Source organism: Protopterus annectens, chromosome 10.part0, assembly GCF_019279795.1.
Source record: "Protopterus annectens isolate FY-2018-M chromosome 10.part0, PAN1.0, whole genome shotgun sequence".
NCBI classification, from domain to species: Eukaryota; Metazoa; Chordata; order Ceratodontiformes; family Protopteridae; genus Protopterus; species Protopterus annectens.
The window spans coordinates 983611840-983632367 of NC_056744.1; the positions used below are offsets into that span (position 1 = coordinate 983611840).

Genomic DNA, 20528 nt, shown 5'->3' on the forward strand with positions numbered 1-20528 from the left:
TAGGGTACCTGGCAACCTCAAGAGTACCATCTGCACATAAACGTCTTGGAGATGAGGGCTGTGCTTTTAGCGTTGCAAGCTCTTCAGGACTCTCTTCCTACCGGGACAATTGCAATTCAAACGGACAATATGTCAGTTGTATGGTACATCAACAAGCAGGGCAGAACAAGGTCCTACCCCCTATGTCGAGAAGCACTCAGACTCTGGCAATGGGTGATCTGTTCCCAACGGTTTCTGACTGCAACTCACATCCCTGGGAAATCCAACGTCATAGCAGACAGGCTGAGCAGAGCTATTCTCATGCCTCACGAGTGGTCCTGAATCAAGCAGTAGCAGACCAAATCTTCCGCAAATGGGGACAACCTTGCTGCGACCTCTTTGCTACCCCCTTCAACAGCAAATGCAGCAACTTCTTCTCTCTCCTACCACATCCAGAGCATTCCCCCAGAGACGCTCTAGTCCACGATTGGCCTCAGGGACTCCTGTACGCTTTCCCTCCCTTTCCCCTAATTCCCAAGCTGATTCAGAAAACTAACGTGTTGGGTTGCAGAATGATCCTCATTGCTCTATACTGACCTCGACAAATATGGTTTCCATTCCTTCATCGTCATCTTGTTGAGCAGCTTTGGACTTTGGACCCAGCTCCAGACCTCCTGATCCATCAATCGGGTGGACTGCATCATTCTCTACAATCTCTCAACCTCACAGCTTGGTTGCTCCACTTCCAACCCTAGCCAGGCTTCCTGATATCTCCCAATCGGTGCTTGAAATCATTTTATCATTGCACAAGTCTACCACTAGAGAAACTTACGCTAGTAAGTGGAAACGTTTTTCTTCCTGGGCAGAGGCCAAGAATATAGACCCCTTTTCAGCCCATGTTCACCACATCCTGGAATTTCTTGCGGAGCTCTTTCATTCTGGGTCCTCTTCCACTACAATTAGAGTGCAATTAGCTGCAATTTCAAATTTTCACATTGGCCTTTCAGAAAGTAACATAATGTCACATAAGCTTTGAAAGGCCTTCCTTAAAGGAACCACTCTGCTCAGGCCCCCGATTAGGGTTCCTCCACCTCTGTGGGATCTGAATTTGATTCTATCCTCTCTAATTTTGCCACCCTTCGAACTTGCAGCTTCCTGTCCTTTGAAGTTATTATCTTGGAAAACACTTTTTCTGGTAGCAATTACTTCAGCGAGAAGAGTTTCTGAACTGCAAGCTCTTTGTATACGTCCCCCATACCTAGTGTTCCACAAAGACAGGGTTGCTCTTAGGGTCTAACCCTTCCTTCCTTCCTAAGGTCTCTTCCGAGAATAATTTGAACCAGTCCATTGACCTTCCTGTATTTTTTCCTAACCATTCCAACAGGGCAGAATATAAATTACATCAATTAGATGTTCACAGGCAACTGTGCTTTTATTTGCATAGGACCAAGGACTTCAGAAAATCGGATCAGCTTTTCCTCTCTTATGCAGAGGGCAAACAAGGCCTACCAGTATCAAAAGTAACTTTATCTAGGTGGCTGACTTCTATCATAACCCTTATTTATCAGCTGAGGAAGAAAGAATTGCCTGTTAAACCTAAGGGCCACTCCACCAGAGCATTAGCTACTTCTGTTGCGTTTCAAGCCAGGTTGCCCATGGAATCTATCTGTGCAGTGGCCAGTTGGGCAAATCCTCATACTTTCATCTCCCATTATAGACTGGACGTGGTTTCCAGGAGCAGAGCTGATTTTGGTTCCACTGTTCTGAAGAGTCTGTTCCACTGAGCCACCCAGGATATTAGGTGCTAGGGATGCTGTCCCATCCAGCAAGAATGAAGGCGAGATAGACAACTTAACATAAAGAAGTTATGTACCTACCATAACGTTCCATGTTAGTTGTCTCCTCTCGCCTTCTTTCTTGCGTCCCACCCTCCATCCCCCTATCCTACTCGACCGAGAAGAGTTTCTCTATGGAGCTACACTGGCTGAGTCTTCTCTGACTATCCCATTCTACCTAGTAGTCTCTATAGTTGGGCTTAGGTATGATAGGATAGGATACCTTCATTACTTTGTCTGATGTTAGTCTCACCAAACGACATCTGGGTTTCTAGCACCAGGCATCATGGGATATGGGGAGAACTCGAGCCAGTATGTAGCTCTCAAGCTTTAGAAGATGGCCGAGTCGGAGCCGAAGATTGGCTCCGAACCCAACCAGCAAGAAAGAAGGTGAGAGGAGATAACTAACATGGAACGTTATGGTAGGTACATAACTTCTTTTTCTTCAACGACCACACTGCTCCAAAGGCTTGAATCCACCATTGATCTGTTTTCTGAGGTAGTCTGTCCTTACGATGGTCCAAACCCTGCTTGGTTTGCTACTGATATGCTAAAAGGAAAACTCCTCCGTTTAAAAACAAGATAAGTAATCCTTATTAGCCACACATGCCTTTTTAAAGGCAATTTTTAAAGGAAGTGCTTTGCAAGGACCAGTCAGGTCCTTGTTTCATCATTTCCTTTTTTAAAAAAAAAAAAAAAAAAAAAAAGAGGAGAACTTAGTTCCCAGGCTGCTGCAGCCAGTCAGATCCTTTGCTTCACTGAGGCAGACCTGATTAAGTGCAGCTTCCGAACAAATCAAAAAAAAAACCCGGAAAAACAGTTTGGAATTGTACAGTGGCATCAAGGAACTGTGTGAACGTCCACAAGGTGCTGAGTCGAGGAAGAAACAGACAGAGCAAACCACGGCTGCTGGATGGGGGCCCTTATTTGCGGGGAGATAATCGGGGGTTCCCCGCATCCACTGGTTTTGCAGGTGCCTACCGCCAGCTATAATAGTTAGTCACACATGGTCTTTATCTTTTATTTATTTTTTTAAAAGCTGTTGCTTTTAAAACTTGGGCTTATTGTTATCTAGAAAAGGAGCTTTTTTAATGCTGCTTTTGTTTTTTATGATTTTATAGGTTGATAGGTGTGTAGTAGGCTAATGACCACTGGGGCCTTTTTAAGCCTAGCCATGCATCCCAAATCTCTATCAAGTTCTGGTGCCCTTGGTAATTGTAAGCAGAGACTTGGGAGCTGAATCCTTTACAGGCTGTCTTTGTCCATTAAAGACATAGTTGCCAAACTAGGGATGAATTTCTGGTTCCCCATCTAGTTGTCCAAATTGCACTTGAATTGGGGTAGGGAAGAACTCTGCATCACATGCATGGGGAGCCTGGTTCAGGAAAGAGGTAGTCTGTAGAATACACAGCTGTCTCTTCAGCAGGTCCTAGTTATAGCACAACTGAGGTTTACATCTTTAGAGCAGGTAATTCTGGTGTTCTTTCTTTTGTGGATATGTATGAGGTCTATCAGAGTGAGGTCTGCTGATATATGTCAGGCATAGATCTGCAGTCAGCAGCCTGTAGAAGACAGAATACAGTGATAGGGCTTTGAGGCAGTCTGCATAGGATATGTTATTTATGCCCTGTATTCTTTTAGCTGTGAACCTTTGTGGATGTTCTGATTGTTGGATGTGCCCAGTTAGGTACATACCAGTGGGGCATTTTACTTGATGATATGTCTAATGAATGCCGAATATAGTCGAGCAGTGACCTCATTGTACTTAGATGCCATACCTTTGTTTATAAGTTGCACCACATTGAATGATTTCTGCACTTCCGTAGACACATGGTGGTCAAAAGCTAGATCACTGTTTATTTGTGTTCCTACATCTCTGACTAATGTTTCGATTCATAGGGAGTGTGTAGTCAATATGACAGTTGCAAGGGGTGGTTGACTTCCCAAAGGATACTGTTATGCATTTCTTGGCATTTATTTTTAGTCAGTGGTTCTGACATCAGTTTTTTTGTCTCTGTCCTCCTATCTTGGAGAACATTAGTGTCAGGTGGGAGATTCTGTGATTGTGCCTAATTTGCAATCTTTTACAAATTTGACCAGCCAGAGGACTTTAATGTTGGCTTATTTGAGCTATAGGTTAAAGGAATGTGATACTGCATTGCTGTTTTTATAATGGTAATTACATCTGATCAAGTATATGTGGAAGCAGAAAGAGTTGCAAACAAAAGTATCAGAAATATTTGTTTAGCTTTTCAAATAAGGGATCAGAAACATTTGTTTAGCTTTTTTAGGTGCATCAGAATTATAATTTTTTTGTTTTGTTTTTATTTCAAAGGTATGTCCGAGCTGAGGTGCTAGCTGGGTTCGTTAATGGCCTTTTTCTCATCTTCACAGCCTTTTTTATTTTTTCTGAAGGAATAGAGGTATGTTATTAAACTAGCTATAATCTGAGTCCTAAATTTTGTTTAGAATGCAAGATGATATGTTCTTGTTCACTAGGCAGTGATATGTATGTATAAGTAGCTCCTTCACAGTATTTTACTGCTGTTAATGAAAGATCTTTATAGTTATTGACATTCTTAACATTAAAAATAAGCACATTAAAAATTACAAAATTGATATAATTTTCAAAGTGAGATGTGATATAGTTATGATGTGTCATTATCCCTTTCTTCACAGTTTTGATGGGTATGTAGCCTTCTCAGCATTCAAGTCAGCTTCTATTGCTTTTAATCTGAGTAATAATCGGTGTCCAGATAATGTTTGCAACCTACTTAGAGCTACATTGGACATGGTGTAAGGAGAATCTTAATTCACTTGAAGAAAGAAAGTTGTATTCTAATTGGCTGTACTTCCTAAAGGTTTTGTTATATGTTAACTGTGTAAGTCCACTGGGCACAAGTGTTGCTTTTCAGGGGTGACCTGAGAGCAGGGAACATTGTCTGGTTAAAGGCGAATTGTACCCACAGACTGAGAAAACATGTTTATTTCATCATGTATGGATGTTTCCTACATTTTAACACCACGTTTGGACTATATGTACTTTTTAAAAATATTTTTAAATGTAATTCCAGAGTCTGCCGACAGAGTCCGGCATCTTCATGTTTTAGTCTACCTCTAAGTATCACGCAATGCAGTGTTTGGCTTTAAAATATTACATCATAGCCCTTAAGCTCCTGTCAGTGCATTGACTTTACATGTCTTTTCACATATGCCCTGCTTTCTTTTAGTCAGTCAGGTTTAATTACCATTTCTTGCTTTTCAATGACTACTTAAAAGACAAAAAGGGATAATCACACAGAACAGTATGCTCAGTGCCCGTTACTTTTTTCTTTCTAAGGAGGCTAGTTTTCATTTCTTTTGTTGTACTTGAGTTGTAGTCCTTAAATGCCCTCCCCTAAACACCTTCCCTTCGTATCTGTCAAAGTGACAAAGGTAATTTGAGCTGTTTGCTGCTGTGATTGATAGCTCACACCAGTAGACAAAGTTCATGTACTATCTACCTACTTATAGTGGGACAGTATAAAATGTATTTTAGATATGTGCTGCATTCTTATCCCTGTGCAAAAGAAGTATATCCACCCCATTCAAAATGGTTTAAAACACAGCATGCCAAACTGCTTATGAAATGACTGAATATGACTCTCTCTAGCACCTTATTCTTCATGACAAAGCTTTCAGGAAATGGTCCTTATACACCGTTGCAAAATGCAGCTATAGATGTTCTTTTTTTCTGCAGGGACTGCTATGCAGTATATTTTTGAATTTGTTTTGGTTATGGGATCCTTCTCTGACAGAACAAGCTGCCTTTTCCTGGGACATGTATGTGATTGTTACTTCTAATGCAATGACAGATCGACACGGACATTTTATAGATATGTGTTGTGTAGATAGAGTATGTGTGCTGCATTTTTAAGAAGTGTTTCAAGGACTGAACGTGCATATAAATAGCAAGCACATGTTAGCTTCAGTGCCATTTTGAGACTGCAGCCAGAGAGTGAGAATTTATGAGTGTAATAGCTAGTTTGTTTATAAATTTATCTAAGTTAAAGTTATTTAGCCTCAAGTCTCATGTGTTTGTACATAATAAAGCTGCTTGAAAAGAACCCACAAAAACTCGTCTGTTTGATCCTGACTGGACGAGTGACATAATATCAGAACCGGGATTCTAGAGACTGCTATTCAGAGCTATGAGGTACAGAGTTAACATTGAAGGTAAACTAAGAGAAATGAGCACAAAAAAGGGCCAGAAATGAACCAAAGGTAATGAAAATTTGCATGAACGGTTTATTTTGTAAAAAAGATAAAACAGAGCATTACAAAGGCACAGACTGCATTATTAAAAAAACGAGAGGCACAAAAGGTTTATTAATTAAACAAAATGTTTTAAATTAAGATATTCGATAAAATGATTATCAGGAAAGCACATAACGGGTTTGGAATTACCTTGGAATTGCAAAAGAGCATGTTTAAAGCAAAATGGGCATGTTTAGAGTAAAACGAGCACAAGAAAAGTGCAATGGGCATGAAAAGGGATTAAATGAGCAAAGTGAATACAATAAGGGCAAAAAGGACACATTAAGCATAAATAAAGCAAGGCGACTGAATGTTTTTGGCAAAGTACTGTGTTTTGACATAACTACTATTTTGCATTGTATTCAGAGCATGACTAGAGCTATTCAAAGTATCTCAAAGTATGTAAAGTGCTTACAGTGTGTGCTTATTACTGCACATGTATTCCAAAGAGATTGTGTACAAAGGGCAACTATTTTGTGAAGAACAGTCAAAATACAGCCATTTCGAAAAGTTTCTTGTGCTGGGTATGTCTGTTCATAAAGTGCTGCCATTACAGAGTGTTTTGTGCACTGTAAAGAGTTGTCTAGCAAAGTACTGCCATTTTGGAGAAGTTTCAGGTGCTGTGTACTGTTTATTCGCAAATTACAGTTACTTTGAAATGTTTTTTACTCTGAGCCTCTTCTGTCCAGTTTATTTGCACAGTGCAGTTACTTTGAAGTATTTCTTATACTGATAAGAGGTGATTTCTTACAGTGCAGTAATTTCAAGATTAACACAGTGCCCGAGAGACTTATTTTGCAAAGTTCAGATATTCTTCATGTTTCACTGTTGCAGTCATTACATTTGGGTTATCTGCCTGCAGGTAGCCCTCAGCCGGCCTGAATATCAAAGTCTTGGATTCCTGCGTTGGATGCTGTCTGTTCTTCCAAGATGTCAGGTCGCCAGGAGTATAAAACATGCAGCCAACGCCATTACGTCATTCTTTCTTGCTGCGGTGCCCGAAGCAGAAACAGTTTGCAAGTGCCGGTCGGCCGACTCCTGAAATTTTCATTTTCGCGTTTCAGAATCGAAGTCTTTGAAAAAAGCTGAGTACCCCGTTGGGGATCCTTTTTCTTGTTCTTAACCGATGTCAGTAAAAGTTAACAAGTGTCATATCTGTGGAATGCAAATACCTCATAAAGATTTTCATTTGTACTGCATTCCTTGCTTAGGCCCAGACCATGACGTCCGCCGCTGTCAGTTTTGTGCCTTATTCAACCCCCGAACTATTCGTCATCGTCCTATTTTCGCAACAAATTATTTTGGTACTCAGTTTAACTATCCAGAAATGGCTTCGGTAAGCCATCCGACTACTGATATTCCGAAAAAACATAAGGATAAAGACAGAGACAGACCGCATAGGTCCAAAACTGCTGACGATGCTTCCGTTAAGCTAGTTGCCAGTTCGCCGGTACTCAGTGAGGCACTTCTGCAGTCCCTGATACCTGCTACTTCAGATTCGCAGGCATCTACTGAGACCCATTCGGAGTTTATTATGCCACGAGATGATGCTTCGACTTTGAAACCTGCGGATGTCTCTACCTTGGATGGGTCTGGAGCCGCTGTGCAGGCACCGGCTTCTGAGGGTGTATCCAGGCCTACAGATTTGGATTTTAAACCAATGCCATCTTCTTCATCAAGGCCTAAAACTCGACCCACACCTAGAAAACCGACGTCCAAACTGCATGGTCAGGCCCATTTGCCTAAAAAACAAATGCTTAGAATGGCTGAAGACCTTATTACTTTAATTAGGGGATGCCAGCCTTCCCCCTCTGAGACCTATAACTGATTTTCCTTCTGATTCTTCTGAGCAGGATTCTGAAATTTCTGTTTCTTCTCATTACCATTTCTAAATGGATAGCCCATTGCATTCATTTCTGCTATAAACATCATGGAAAAACTACCCCACAGGGGATAAGATCACATTCCACCAGGGCTTCATCTATGTCTACAGCCATCCTCAGAGGAGTCCCTACCAGGGACATCCTAGAAGCTGCTACCTGGAGCTCTGTACATACCTTCACTAAGCATTACCATATGCCTATTTTTTCTAAATCCAGAGCTGGATTTACCACTGCAATCTTGCAGGGCTTAATAGCTGGTCCTAATGCTCTCTAAATTCCTCCTCCCTTCCTTAGCTTTGGGAATCAACCCAAATGTAATGACTGCAACAATGAAACATGAAGAACATAGTACAGTTGTGTACGCTTACCATAAATGTAGATGTTCGAGTGTATTCACTGTTGCAGTCCTGGTTACCCTCCCTCCAGCCTCTTGACTTCTCTTGGCTCTACCTTCCTTCTTGTTTGGTGTATTTAAGCTTTCTGGTGTATTTGCTTTTTGTTGGAGGTGTAACCTAACATATAATTACTTCCCATTATGGGGGCACATGACATCTGGGGCAAGAAAAACTGATGTAATGGCGTCGGCTGCATGTTTTATACCCCTGACGACCTGACGTCATGGAAGAAGAGACAGCATCCAATGCAGGAATCCAAGACTTTGATATTCAGGCCAGCTGAGGGCTGCCTGCAGGCAGATAGCCCAAATGTAATGACTGCAACAGTGAATAGACTTGAGCATCTACATTTATGGTAAGTGTACACAACTGTACTTTATTCAGAGGCTTGTTGTGCTATTCAGCAAAGTTACAAATATTGGCATGAATTTCTGGCATATGTATATGTGTGTGTGTGTGTTCGTAGTTGCTTGAAAAACCTTCTCTGGTATGTGTTAATATGGCAGACAGATTTTAAAAACCCTCACCATTTGTATTTGATCAGAATATTGTAGAGAACTGGAGAATGTTTGAGCAAGAGTATGATATTTTTATACAAGCAGCTTATTCTGACAAAGATGCATGCACCAGGGCATTCATTTTGCTAAATCTAGTTGGGTCAGAGACCATTGAAAGAGAGCATTCATTTGTGTATGCACCAACAGTATATGAGGGAGAAGGTAAAAATCGTCATATTGTTGTACAAGCTGAATTAAGGGAAGACCAAGTGTTTGAAGTGCAAATTCAGAGAAATGTATAATCCCCAGACAAATATTACATTAGAGAGGCATTTGTCTTACACAGCAGATCAGAAACTAGGGAAAACATTTGCAGCTTATATAACTGACCTGAGGAACAAAGCTAAATTGTGTCGGTTTGGTGACTTAAAAGATGAGTTGATAAAGGGCTTGTGTGTGGTATTAGTAGTGCTGCTGAGAGAAAGATTTTGCTATGTGACAGTGATTTAATGTTGAGTAAAGCTATTGTGATTTGTCAAATCCTTGACGTTACAGAAAGACACACAAGTATGCTTACAAGTGATAAGAGCATGGTTTCAGCAGGCCCCAGAGCAAATGTAGACAGCATGCAACATGTGGTTAGCAGAAGCAGGTCTAAGCACGTGGTAGCTACAGCCCCTGCAGTTTTTCTGGGGAAACCACATAGTTTTCCAGAAAGTTCTAAGAAAGTAGACATGCTCCATGCAATTTAAGAGAGAGTCAGCAGCACCCAAATCCAGCTTTATTGTTAACTGTCGCTTTTGTGGTGCCAGTCATTAGTCTAAAAGAGACAAACGCGTAGCATTTGGTCAGCAATGCCACAAGTGTTAAAAATGGAACCATTTTCAAGTTTTGCAAATCAAGTAAACCTCGCACAGTTATAAAGAAGGGTCACTCAAAAAAGCAAGTTGATCATATAGAGAGCTGCAATTCTGTTTTCTATGTAGATAGTTTATCAGTAATTGGTAAAAAGGTTGATGCAGTGACTTTGTTGGCAAAGAACAAAGTGTTTTCTACTGTCCAGATCAATGGTAAATCCACCAAGCGCAAAGTAGGTAGTGGTTCAAGGTGTAGTGTTATGTCAGCAGACACAGTTACTAAAGTGAGAGTTGGTGAACAACTCATTGTGGCTAGTTGTGCGAAACTTGTTGCTTATGGAGGTAAAGAAATTCAGACCGAAGACTCAGTAGTGCTTTAATATTATTTGGCTAGGAACTGTTACAGCTTGTTATTCTCTGTAGTCCGAAAACCTGTGCAGTTGTTATTTGGTATCAGAGACAGTTTGAGAAAGAATCTGCTTTCTTTTACCAAAGAAGTTCATCATATAAGCACATGTCCTAGTTCTAATTTTTCTGAAGCCATTTTCTCAGAGAATGCTGATGTTTTCAATGACATGTTGGGCAAACTTCCAGTTGTGTATTCTATGAAGTTAGACCCAGAGGTCAGTCCAGTGGTCAGACCAGCAAGAAAAGTTCCAATAGATATCTATGCAGGATAACGTTAAAGCTCAGTTGGATAAAATGGTGCAGCAAGGTGTAATTTGTCCAGTGACACAGAATCAACTGAATGGGTGTCATCCGTGGTAGCAGCCCACAAGAAAGGCTCAGACGAAGTCAGAATATGTATTGATTGACCCAAGAGATTTGAACAAGACATTAAAGAGACTGCATCATCCAATGCGTACAGTTGAGGAAGTTGCAGCCCTAATACCAAATGCCACTGTTCCTTTTGTCTTGGATGCAAAAAGTTGATTTTGGCAAGTGATGCTTGATCACAAATCCTCAGTACTTTCAGTACCCCATTTGGCAGGTATAGATTCCTTAAGATGCCATTTGGAATAAATTCTGCAAGTGAAGCCTTCCAGTGTGCAATGGAGCCAATCTTTTCAGGTTATCCTTGTGCCATAATAGTAGATGATTTACTGGTTGGAGGCAGACAAAAACTTTAAGAAAGAAGAGCACGTGAAGTGAACTTAAAGCTTAGTCTCTAAAGTGCAAATTCAGACTACCAGAAGTTACATATGTAGGTCATTTATTTACTAGCACTGACTTGTCACCAGATCCGTCCAAGCAAGCAGCCATTCTTGAGATGCCAGCACCAGATAATGTTTAATCTGTACATCATTTTCTTGGCATGGTCAGCTATTTAGGCAAGTTTATGCCAGACTTCAGTAAGTTGACAGCACCTTTGAGGGAGCTGGCCTGCAAAAATGTTATATGTTCTTGGTTGGAACAGCACCAGAAAACATTTGGAGACCTTAAGCAGAGAATTGCCACCCCACCTACATTAAGATGCTATGATGTCAATAAACCAGTCACTCTTTCCTGTGATGCTTCAAAATTTGATCTTGGCACAGTTATTTTTTTAAGAGGGCAGACCAGTAGCCTATGCATCTAGAACTCCTACCCAAACTGAAATGCAGTATGCTCAAATTGAGAAAGATCTTTTGTCAATAGTATTTGCATGTCCAAAGTTTCATGACTGTATCTATGATCAAGCTATTCAGATTGAAACTGATCACCAGCCTCTAGTTACTATTTTAAAGAAACCTATGCATTCGTCTCCTACAAGATTACATAGAATGTTGCTCATATTGCAAAAGTACAACTTCAAAATGGTCTATACAAAAGGCATACTTCTTTATCTGGTTGATACCTTATCCAGATTGCCCAGAAATACAGTGGAACAGCTTCATGCAGAGAATTTTGACTTTGACGTCATGGAAGTGTGTAGGTTTTCTACCACGAGACTTGATGAGCTGAGAGATCATACAAAGACTGATCCAGTTTTGCAAAAGCTCAACCACTACATTAATATTGGATGGCCGTCAAAGCAATCTAGTGTACCACTTGAAGTGCAAACTTATTTTCCTTGCAGAGATGAGATGTTGATGGAAGATGGTATTATTTTCAGAGGTTCTAAAATTGTTGTTCCTGCTTCCTTACAACACGAATATATTTAGATTTTGCATCTTGGTCATCCAGGTTACGAATCTACCAAAAGAAGGACAAGAGAACTAGTATTTTGGCCTTCTTTAGTAAAAGACATTGACAAAATACTTTCTTCTTGTTCAGTATGCAATAGTACTAAACCGCATTTCCAAAAAGAGCCACTTCAACTAAATCAAGTTCCTGAACTACCTTGGCCAACAGTAGCCACTGATATATTCGAGCGGGGCAATCAGCATTTGTTAGTGTTGGTAGACTCTTATTTGAACTGGTTTGAGATTAATTTTTTACCTAATCTAATGTCCACTGCTGTTATCACTAAGTTGAAATGTCATTTCTCAGTCCATGGTAGTCCACATTGTTATTTCTGACAATGATACTCAATTTACTAGTCAGTTGTTTCAGAAGTTTGCAAGAGAATGGGACTTTGTACATGTTACTAGTAGTCCATAATATCCACAGTCAAATGGAGTAGCTGAATGTGCATTACAGAGTGCAAAGCAATTACTTGAGAGGTCAAAGCGTGACAATACCGATGTCTTTTTGAATTTACTTAATCTCAGAAACGTACCCCATGACTATATACTTGGCTCGCCTGCTTAGAGACTTCTATCTAGGTAAAGCAGAAAACCAGTTTGTTGAGGCCTAAAGCTAAGAACAACTTAACAGACCCCAATTATTCAAAAAGCATTCTATCCAGAAGTCCAGCTGTGATAAGTTGAGCAGATTTCTTCATCTGTTGAAAGGCGAGACCGTGAGGATACAAACAGTGAAAGGTTTCGACCTGCTTGGTCAAGTAACAGGTATATGTGTCTAGTTGAGATCCTACTTCATAGAAGCTGAGGGTGTAGAGTACAGGATTAACTGCAGACATCTTCTTCCTGTACCAGAATTGGTATTGCAGCATTGTTCCTGTGATACAGACTCTAGCTCTCAGAGCAATCCAGACAATGTTCCTGATGTTCATCGTGCATACAGCTGCAGTAATCACATATGGGTTCTCTGCCGTCAGGCGGTCCCTCGGTCGGCCGAATTCCAAAGTCTTGGTCCGGCGTTCCAGACAGTGTTCCTGTTGCAGAATGTGTCTTAACTTCTTCTTCCATTCCTGATGATGTTCCTGATGTCCCTAACGTTGAACATTCAGCATGGACCGTCCCATTTGCTAGACCTCTTTCTAATTTGTATGTCACATGATTTGATCGTATTTCCAGACGTAGCGTGAAACACACAGCAACCTGGACTTGATTGTATATATCTATCTAGTTCTGTTTAATTGCATGACAAAGAATTATTTGTATTGATTGCATGTCAGCTGATGATGTCAACGTGGCATGACTTATTTCTCAAAGGGGTGGTGTAGAATAGTGTGTTTGTGCTGTATCTTTAACAAGCGTTTCAAGGACTGAATGTACATATACATAGCAAGAACGTGCTAGCTTCAGTGCCATTTTGAGAGTGCAGCCAGAGAGTGAGCATGTATGAGTGTAATACCTAGTTTGCTTATAAGTTTATCTAAGTTAAAGTTATTAAGCCTCAATCCTGATGTATTTATACATAATAAAGCTGCTTGAACAGAACCCACAAAGACTTGTCTTTTTGATCTTGACTGGACGAGTGACATGTTGCATCATTCACCCTGAAAGGAAGTCGTATATCACCGGAGTTGAAACAGATTATAATGTAGCATGCCATGTTTTGTTAGTAAATTGTTTGAAAAGCACTGCTGTTGCTGCCTGTCTTTAAAAGTCCATGTATTAGTCCCCCATTGAGTGGAAGGTTTTCCCTGTTCCCCACTGTTGTGGAATTCTAGAGTTGCTATATATAATTAGCTGGGGATGTGAGGGGTGTCACCCTTCTTGTGGGTAGTACAGGGGAACTTGCCCCCTGCAAAAAGCAGTGGTTTGCTGTTTTATATTATTTTCAGTTGTTTGTGCAGTTAAGTAAATGGTTCAGTGTTTTGTGATTTAGCATTTTTGTTGTTTGACCAGTGACCAAATCGTGCTCTGAAAAAGGCGGAGGAGTAGCCCTTCTATACACTTCCTCCCTAGTAGTTACTCCATATAACAAACCTACTCCACACTTTAACAATGCCGAACTTCTCCTTACAATGCTGCAAATCAACAATCACAAACATATATGTATAGCTTCCCTTTACATCCCACCAGGGGACAATATTTCCACACTTGAACTCATCCTCTCCTGGCTATCTAGTAACATTAAAAATGAAACCATAATCTAGGAGATGTTAATATTAACTGGGCCCTTATACATTCTCCTACAAACCCCACTAACATCAACCTCTACAATTTCTCACAACTGATCACTTTGGTGACCCACCCTGCTAAAAACCCCTCCAATGGGAGTATATTGGATTGGATTCTAGTCTCCAACCCTCACTACTTCACCAACACTGGCACTCTTCTCGACCCACTTGGTGACCACTTACCCACCGGCTTCCCACTATCCTTCAGCATACTCACAACCACATTACAATCCGTGATCACAAAAACTTCGACCCAGTAATCTTTTCAAGCTCACTGCAAGCAATTAATTGGAACTGTCTAAAAACACTATCCCTTGACGATGCAGTCTCATACTTTAACTCAACTTTCTTAAAAGTACTCGACTCCCAAGCTCCTTTACGGACTAAAAGAATAAAAACTAAATCAGCCCCATGGCTCTCCAAAACTACTCTTGCTATCATGAGACATAGAGACAAAGTCTGGGGACGCTACCAAAAACACAAGACAGCACCACTCCTTAACGAATATAAAATGCTCCAAAACAAAGTAAAGAAACTCATTACTTCTGATTGTCAAAACTACTTCTCTACACTCCAAAACCAAAATAAAAACAACCCACAGAAATTCTGGAAAGGGATCTCTACTCTCCTCCACCCCAGCAAACCGGATACTCCCACCCCAGACCCAAATGCTCCAGATCATGACTTAGCCACCCAATTCAATTCCTTCTTTATTGATTCAATTTCTAAATTAACCTCCTCATTCTCTAACACCTTTTTACTATCTAATACCCCCTTACCCACCCCCACTATTTCTATTTCTATACCCTACTCCTCACCCACTAACTCCTCTACCCCCTCTTCTACACCTACTCTATCCCCATCTCCACCTCCCCAAAACTCCCCTCCTGACTGCCCCTCTTCTCATTAAATCCAATACCAACATCTACTATTAAGAAACTTCTTCAGAAATTGAAACCATGTACCAATGCTCCTGATAATATCCCTTCTTACTTTCTCAGTATAGCCGCTGAAACCCTTGCCTACCCCATTAGCATTTTAATTAACTGCTCTCTACAAGAATACACAGTTCCCCAAATCTGGAAACAAGCCTTTATTATACCTCTACATAAAGGTGGTAACAATAATAACATTACTAATTTCTGTCCCATAGCCATCCTGTCCCCCATTTCTAAACTCTTAGAAAAATGTGTCCAACTTCAGCTCCTTCCTCACCTCCTAGACAACCATCTTATAACTCCCACACAGCACGGTTTTAGACCTAATCATAGCACCATGACAGCCCTCCTCTCCTTCCTTGAGGTTGTAAATAAAGCCCGTGACTCTGGAAAAATTGTTTCCACCTTACTTCTTGACCTCTCCAAAGCCTTCGATACTATCTCACATAGCCTGCTCTTAAACAAACTCTCCAAACTTCACCTATCTTCCTCCTCTTTGAACTGGTTCTCTAGCTACCTATCTAACAGAAGCCAAGCTGTAAAATGGAAAAAGCTACCTCCTCTTTCCTTGGTACCCTACAGGAGTTCCCAAGGCTCCATACTGGGTCCTCTTCTCTTCAACATCTTTATAAATGACTTCCACAAATCTATCCCTTTCTCTAGCATCATCCAATATGCAGATGACTCAACTATCATCTGTTCTGCCTCTTCTATTACTACCCTACAAAAACTTACTCAAGATGCCTTCTCTTCCACAGAACAATGGATGCTATGTAATCATCTAGCTCTCAATGCTTCCAAAACCAAACTAATGTTATTTACTCCTTCTAAAGTCATCCCTCCCGACATGGGTACCTTCTCAATTACTACTTGACACAACTCACCTCTTGAAATAGTGTCAGAAACCAAGCTTCTTGGGGTCCAAATCGATAACCAACTGAAATTTAACTCCCACCTGCAAATTAACATCAAAAAAACACACCAGAAACTTGGCATGCTTTATAGACAGAACACCTACCTCACATCTGCCACTAAAATCACTCTTTCTACCTCCTTCCTAATACCATCCCTTCTATATGGTGCCCCACTACTAACTAATCTTCAGTCCTGTTTAAAAAAACAATTTACCTCCTGTTACAACAAAATTGCTAAATTCGCCACCAGCCAAAAGTCCTCCACCCACCACTGCATCTCCCTCCATAAGCTAAAATGGCTAGAACTTCCCAATCAACTAACTTATACTCAACTAACTCTAGCCCATAAGCTTATTCTCAACCCTTCCCTCTGTCCCTCTCTTTCTTCTGCCTTTAAAATGCACCTACCTAACAGAGTTCTAAGGTCAAATAATCAAAATCTACTCAAGTACACAAACCGACTCATCCCCAGGCAAAACCTTCTTTCCTTCAGCCTCGCCGCCTCTGGAACTCGCTACCTCCACTCATCCGCACCACCTCTAACCACTCTGCCTTCAAAAGTCTCTTCACCTTCATCTAGCTTCTCAGTGGGAATGCTCTTGTTCCCACCCCACATAACTAACTCTACTTAATTCACTCTCAATACCATATTCTACTTCTATAGCTATGATATTTATTCTCTAATCAGTATTATGTTACATTTATTTAATTACTAGTACAGTTCTTCCTATTGTTTTAACTGTTATGACTGCTATTCTAAATTGATGAGTTCTACATTTGTTTGTTTACACAATATTAATAACTCTCTGTACTAATATTGTTACTGTTAAATGTTGAAAATACCTTCTGTTATGGAGCTTTTCTCCCCAGGACTCCATTGAAAACGGGTTCTTTATGGCCCAATGGACTATCCTGGTAAACCAACGGCAATAAATAAATAAATAAATAAATAAAATAACATGGTTAAACACACACACACACACACACTCACACACTCACACACACACACACACACACACACACACACACACACACACACACACACACACACACACATTTACATAACTATATCTTGGTCTTTCTGCCTGTGTAGTGTATGCTGAATTGTTGGAATTCAAATTCATTGAAACTGAAGTTGATGCCAACATTCCAGAATTAAGCACATCGAAAAACTCAAAAAACTTCTAAACTAAACACCAAAACCCCAACACATATTCAGATCAAATTTGATGAATAGTGGCAGTGTTTTGGAAAGGGTTTTTGAAAGGTAAGTACAGGGTTAGGGTGAGAGGCAGGGGCATGGACAACACTAGGGCTAGCAGGTATTAGTAAGGTGAAGCAAGGGGGCTTTCCATAATACTGCCACTAATCTAGATGGCTTAGACACATCAGCTACATTATGACAATGCCCTTGCGTAACCCTACCTTAATCAGCCTATACTCGCACAAACTCGCTTACCTCCTAATGCCAAAACATTAGATTTGATGTTGTCAGTCTTCACGTAATCCTTGACTGTGGGCTCAGTTCCGAGCCTCGGAATTGACTCGGCCGTTTACTTAGCTTGCATCTTCCAAACTCTTGAGATAGGCTCTACCTATAATGCTGTTCTGTAAGTTAACTCCGATCTCATTTGCCATTCATCTGTCAGACATGTCCAACCTCTCTCAAGCTTTGGCAGTTATTCAAAGTCAATTTTTTCTCTGATTTTCTCTAAATCCCTTCTTTTATATCTGTATTTATCTTCCTAGATACTTTAATCTTTCTACCCACTCCTCTCACATTCTTTCTGTGCGGGTGTGTGTGATCTTTTCCCCTTTTCTTCTACTGTTTGGTAGATATTTCTATGCACCATTGTTGGTACTCTCTTTTTTACCTGTTTAGGTATTTTTTGGCTACTATAGTTGGTACCCCTTCTCTCTCTCTTCTATCTACAAAAAAAAAACCCTTGCTGTCCCCTGTTGTGAGTGTGTGTGTGTGTGTGTGTGTGTGTGTGTGTGTGTGTGTGTGTGTATATATATATGCACGTGCACTTGCCTTTATCAGCATTAAGTCTTCTTTTTCGGCATGGCTGCTAAATCTAATGTGCACGACAAGCTTTCAAAGGGCACTTCTGGCTTTAACAGGTGCCAGATGTGCAACAAGAAAATGCCCAATTCAGATGGGCATGTCTGGTGTGTGTGTATTGCCTAGGCGTTATACACCTCCAGGAAAACTACTCCATCTGTCATGGTTTCTCTACCAGGACTTTAACTGAGTGAAGAAACAAGCTAATCTTGAAGGGTTTATTAAAAGGGGGCTTTGAAGAGGCAATATCTGGGTCTAAGACTGAAGCCAGCTCATCCTCTTCTTCCTCCTCTTCTAAACTGAAGAAACGCTCCCTTTCGGTTCCAAGCAGTTCCTCAGAACCACTTGGAAAAGTTATCTAAACAGCCTACAGTGTCAGTCTCCTCGGCACCAATAAGCATGACTGACTCGGCACCTACCACTACTTCAGACATGACAGCTACTGCCTCAGTAAGTAAAAGACACACTGGCCAGATTTCAGAAAGATAGGAAGACTCTTTCTGCCATGGGTGTACACTTATCCACTCCTCAATGTCCCTACTCCAGGAACCAGAGAAGTGGGAGGCTATGGTTCAGAAAGTCCCAAGGGCCTATCCAGGACTCACATGGCAAGGACATTCCCCGGGGCAGAGGGGGAAGTAACAATGGAAGATGCCGTCCTAGAGGCAGAGCTGGCCTGCAGATCCATGGGTCCAGAGATTGTTTCTCTGGTAACTCCTACCAGAATTCCTGAATGGAGGCCCAATTGCCTTCCTGTGGAGGCAGTTAGGAGATGATTATCCCTCCACCAATCTGCCTGGCTACAGATAACATCGGACAAATGGGTACAGGGAATCCTTTCCAGAGGTTACATTATTCCTCTTTCCTCAATTCCAAAAACACAAAAAAGACTTCTGGACATTCCACCCAGTCACTGGGAAGCAGCAGTCATAGAAATTCAAAAACTGCTCAAAAAAGTCATCCAAAAAGTCCCACTAGACCAAAGAGGATCTGGTTTTTACTCAAGATTCTTTTTAGCGCTCAAAAAGACAGGGGACTGGAGACCCGTTTTTGATCTCAGCCACTTCAACAAGACTGTTCAGCAAACCAAATTCTGGATGGTCTTGGTACAGTCAATACTTTCGTTTTTGGAAAAAGATGATTAGATGTGCTATATTGATCTTTAGGATACGTATTACCATATAAAAATGGACAAACGGTCCTGGAGATTCTTGCCCTTCTATCTGGGAGCTAGTCATTTCCAATTCAGAGCCCTGCCCTTTGGTCTCACCACAGCCCCCGGGGTGTTTACCAAATGCATGGCAGTGGTAGCAGCTCATCTCAGACTGCGAGAATTTCAAATTTTTCCTTATCTTGACGACTGGCTCCTTACCGCTACCACCAGGCTTCAACTAGAATGGCCAAGAGATTACACCCTGCACCTTTGCACTTCTTTTGGCATTTCAATAAATTACGAAAAGTCAAATCTGCAACCTACACAACACCTGGAATTTATCAGCGCTCTGTTAAATACAGTTACAAGAATTCTTTCGCTCCCAGTAGAAAGGCTCCAGAAGATCAGATCACAAGTAAGCCATATTATTCAGAAGAGGAATATTCCAGCCAGACTCATCCTACAGGTGCTAGGCTTGATGGCAGCCTCAGTTGCTCTAGTTCCCTTGGACAGATCTTCTTCTTCTTCTTCTTTTGGCTTTTTCCCAGTTAGGGGTCACCACAGCAGATCACCTGTCCGCTCATGATTGGCAGTGGAGTTTTATGGTGCCAAGTTGCCAGCCCGGCACCCAACTGTCCACAGAAGGCATACACATGCATGCACTCACACCTAGGGCCAATTTAGAGTGTCCAATCCACCTACAGCATGTCTTTGGGATGTGGAAGGAAACTGGACCACCAAAAGGAAACCCATGCGACCACAGGGAGGACATGCAGACTCCGCACAGAAGGCACCCCAGCCATGGATTCCCTTGGCCAGATATCACATGTAAATTCTCCAATGGCTTCTGGCCTCCCAGTGGTCATTAATGAATCAGCCAATGGTGCATCATATCTTGATCACCAGTCGCTGCATACAAGACCTGTAATGGTGGATTCATTCCAATGAGATCCTTTTGGGTCGTCCTTTCATCCTTCCACAGCCCCAAGCCATAATGACCATAGATGCTTCCCAGATAGGTTGGGGGGGGGGGCTTTGTCTGGAAAGGACAGTCCAAGGCACTTGGTCCCTACTGGAGGGTAATTTGCACATCAGTGTTCTAGAGATGAGGGCGGTGCTCTTAGCATTGCAAGCATTTCAAGATGCCCATCTCCTAGGAACAGTGACAGTTCAGATGGACAACATGTCGGTAGTCTGGTACTTCAACAAACAAGGAGGAACCAAATCCTACCCACTTTATCGAGAAGCCTTCAGAGTTTGGCAATGTGTGATTCCTTCCAACCACTTTATCACGGCAACACATATTCAGAGGAACTCCAATGT

The 20528-nt window shown here is 41.3% G+C and overlaps 1 protein-coding gene across 1 annotated transcript in view; it reads left to right on the forward strand.

Moving 5' to 3' along the window:
* The window catches only part of SLC30A7 (solute carrier family 30 member 7), a 1382816-nt gene that overhangs the window by 351322 nt on the left and 1010966 nt on the right, over positions 1 to 20528 (forward strand). Inside the window, exon 4 of the mRNA XM_044085748.1 lies at positions 4150 to 4237. Within this exon, the coding sequence (XP_043941683.1) occupies positions 4150 to 4237 (88 nt within the window). The remainder of the gene's footprint in view (positions 1 to 4149; positions 4238 to 20528) is intronic.